Source organism: Perkinsus marinus (assembly GCF_000006405.1).
Source record: "Perkinsus marinus ATCC 50983 genomic scaffold scf_1104296952158, whole genome shotgun sequence".
Classification (NCBI taxonomy): Eukaryota; Perkinsozoa; order Perkinsida; family Perkinsidae; genus Perkinsus; species Perkinsus marinus.
In genome coordinates this window covers 184,676-187,817 of record NW_003208985.1, presented here as the reverse complement: position 1 = coordinate 187,817, position 3,142 = coordinate 184,676, and the positions used below count along the sequence as shown (strand labels likewise).

Sequence of the window (3,142 nt, the reverse complement as noted above, 5' to 3'; positions counted from 1 at the left end):
TGATGAGCCTCCTGAGCTCAGCTATGGAAACCAAACAAATATGCCAACATTAATTCTTGATCAGCCGTCATGTGATAACCTCTCGGAAGGTTATGTCAAACTCTCCTCTCAAAGAGTAGTAGATGATCGACAAATGAGATAACAAATTCCTCTTGTTTCCTATACAGTTTGTTTCAGTTCGTGTGTGAATTTCCATAATGTGACTTCGGAAACCGCCCAAATATTCTAACCCTGGTTCTTGTCGGGAACCGGAAATTTATGTCATCATGTCTCTACCACTCTCCCCTCGAAAAGAGTGAGATGATCGACTTACCCTGTTTCTGTTCCTCATCAGCAGCTGACAACTGCACCGTTATAAGCCCATCAGGATTGTACCCCGTACTCAACGCCGCAACCGATACCGTACCAGGCGGGCCGATCGGATGAACGAACCTGCCACGATGCGAAAGGTCCCCGGTTCAATTCCCAGCACCTCCCTACGTTTCTCCACTCCCACTCGTCACCACGACCAACGGCGATGCTCTCGGCGCCGGTATTATGAACAACCCTTCCTCACCATACGAACCCAGCCCGTCAAAGCGCGAGACCAGCGCGGATGACGCCTAAGCACAACAACAACAATAACCAGTGTGGTCGCACATATTCTACATATGTTGGCAACAATATGAAAATGCTGAGAGGAAATTTTGACAAATTTCTGTCTACTTCCACCCAAATTTGTATAGTCTCAACTGAGGAAAGCGAACATATATCTCAGCACCAACGACAACAACGAGTTCAGCAAATTTCCAAGACCGCACGCTTCCTACCCAAATCGTAGCATCCTCAGTAGAAGAGCTCATCTCAGCAACTAGTCCACAATTTCTATGCTCTACCATCTGAAATGAGTATGGGAAACTCTCCTCCAACGGTCGACCAGGGCAAGGAAATGATCGATATCTACACACCAAAAATATAACAACAAAAATCGCTTCGCTCCGCCTCCTACATCAGCGGAGGTCTGTTCCTTATAAGCACCACCATGGTAGGAGAGTCGCCCATCCAGTGTAGTTGTACAGCCGCGATGACTGATGACGCGTCAATCGGTGGAGGCGCGGGCGGCGGTGAAATTGGCCTACCACAAAGAGCGTACAATAGACACTGTGGGAAAAATTTTTCAATTTTTACATTATTTTCCCGGAAATTACAGTATGCATATGGTCAACTACATGTGTCGGTGATAATACGGAAAAAACTCTTAGAAAATTTTAGTAAATTCTGCTTGGTTTTTCTACACTCCTACCCGAATTCGCTTGAATAAAAAATTTCGCAGAATTCTGAATATTTCCTCAGAATTTATCTATTGTCACCAACACACATCGTTCAGCATGAACATATTGCATGTGTAAGGAATTCACTTCAAGAAATGCATAATTTTTCGATTCTCACGAGCAACCTTTCCAAGCTGATTAGACGTTAAAACAAAATGAATAATCATAGACAAGTCAATGCCCTTTCCGTTTCGATCGAACGCACGACGTATATTCTCAGCTCTTCTCAGCTGAGTTCAGCAGTTTCCTCACTAATTATTCAGAACAGTTTACATATGAACTAGGATAGAAGTCCACCGAAACCAGAATACAATTTCCCAAAATTTTCTCCTATAATCACTAACACAGGTAGTTGACCATTTGCATACCTCCTCACAGCGGCATCTACTATAAAGCTGAGCATTAGTACACCCAAAAGGAACATCCCCTCGAGTTGAAGCTCAGTTCCGTCCATCAGTCAGCAACAGTGTTCGAGAAATATATGTTCGCTTTCCTCAGCTCAGCTCAGGAGTTTACATATGAATTCGAGTACAAGTGCACATAAACTAATGAGAGTTTCTCTATAATTTTCATGTTGTCACCAATCATGTGCAAACCCTCCCACGATGGTTAGCAGTAATTTCATATTCCCTCGCAGACCCTATACCAAGCTCACCTAGATGTAGGATCAGTGATGGACAGGAACAAGTTGGTTGTCTTCACCTAGGATGCAACAACGGTGGCGCAACAGCAATACATCCAACGTCAAATACCAGTACAGGAGTAGTGTTAGAAATATCGTAACTAAAATTAGGGCGGAGCGAAGCTGTCGATGATTCCCTCCACACAACACACTTACATTTTCACAGCGCTGGTCTCCTGCTCCACAAGCGTGAGGTAATTCGTCATCTTACCACCGCTCACATGGGCCAAACCCCAGAGGGGAGGGGTGGCATCTGAGGCGCCTGGGCCGTCAGAACAGCCAAGACGGTCAGTGGGGATCTCCTTGAACGACCCATCGATATAACGGAAGAGACCAAGCGTGCCTGACGAAGAAATGACAGGTGCCGGGATCGAACCCGGGTGCATCAAAGGCTCACCATCATCCATAACCGCTGCGACAAACTCGTCATTAAGACTAGCCTGCTTACAAGGCAGCCCGAAATGGAGGACCATTTCCGCAACACACCCAATAGGCAACCGACGGACCCCCAACGGAGTCACCTGTCCACCATAATTCGTGGCGCGTGACAAAATCGCCACCAAACCCACCATGTAAAAACAGTCGCCCATCTTCCCAACATCAAGTGGTGCCTCCGAGGTTCGATACACCTCCTCAATAGACGAGGTCAAATCCAAGAGCACAGCCCCTTCCTGCTGACCAAGACTGAGGACCTGCTCGGCAACACTGACCACCATCAGCGTTGGAATAAATTCTCTCTTTCCTCAGCTGAGATCAGAAGTTTTACATTCCAAATTCTGCTACAAGTGTGAAGAAACCAAGCAGAATTTTCAATGCTGACCACCTGCACCACATCACTAGCCTACCCCATATCGCTTCTCCCCCTCGATGAGCGTCCATATAGATATGCTCCTCAGCGCGTCAATATCCAATCCCGCGGAAATCGAACCTGACCGATGGTTGAGTACCTCCCTAGAACGTCGCGCCCCCGATCAGTGAGCAACACAAACGGGTTAGAGCCACATTTTTGGTATGATAAGAATTCCAAAAGCAACAGAATCGGGCGCTACTCGTCGTCAAAGTCGCTTTACTAGTTCTCCAATGCAAACGGGTGGAACTCGCTATATGCAAAAACGTCTAGAGTGAGATCCGATCCTGGGTGATCTGGATC

At 46.5% G+C, this 3,142-nt stretch overlaps 1 protein-coding gene across 1 annotated transcript in view; it reads right to left on the bottom strand.

The window, feature by feature from the left end:
- Positions 1-2,842, bottom strand: part of Pmar_PMAR021725 (hypothetical protein) — a gene marked incomplete at both ends in the record, with an annotated part of 2,971 nt that extends 129 nt beyond the window's left edge. The window contains 9 exons of the mRNA XM_002777213.1: positions 1-11; positions 314-432; positions 481-602; positions 810-939; positions 989-1,114; positions 2,149-2,335; positions 2,390-2,513; positions 2,562-2,697; positions 2,838-2,842. The exon at positions 1-11 is cut by the window's left edge and continues 4 nt beyond it. Of these exons, the coding sequence (XP_002777259.1) occupies positions 1-11; positions 314-432; positions 481-602; positions 810-939; positions 989-1,114; positions 2,149-2,335; positions 2,390-2,513; positions 2,562-2,697; positions 2,838-2,842 (960 nt within the window). The remainder of the gene's footprint in view (positions 12-313; positions 433-480; positions 603-809; positions 940-988; positions 1,115-2,148; positions 2,336-2,389; positions 2,514-2,561; positions 2,698-2,837) is intronic.
- Between the last annotated feature and the right edge of the window lie 300 nt (positions 2,843-3,142).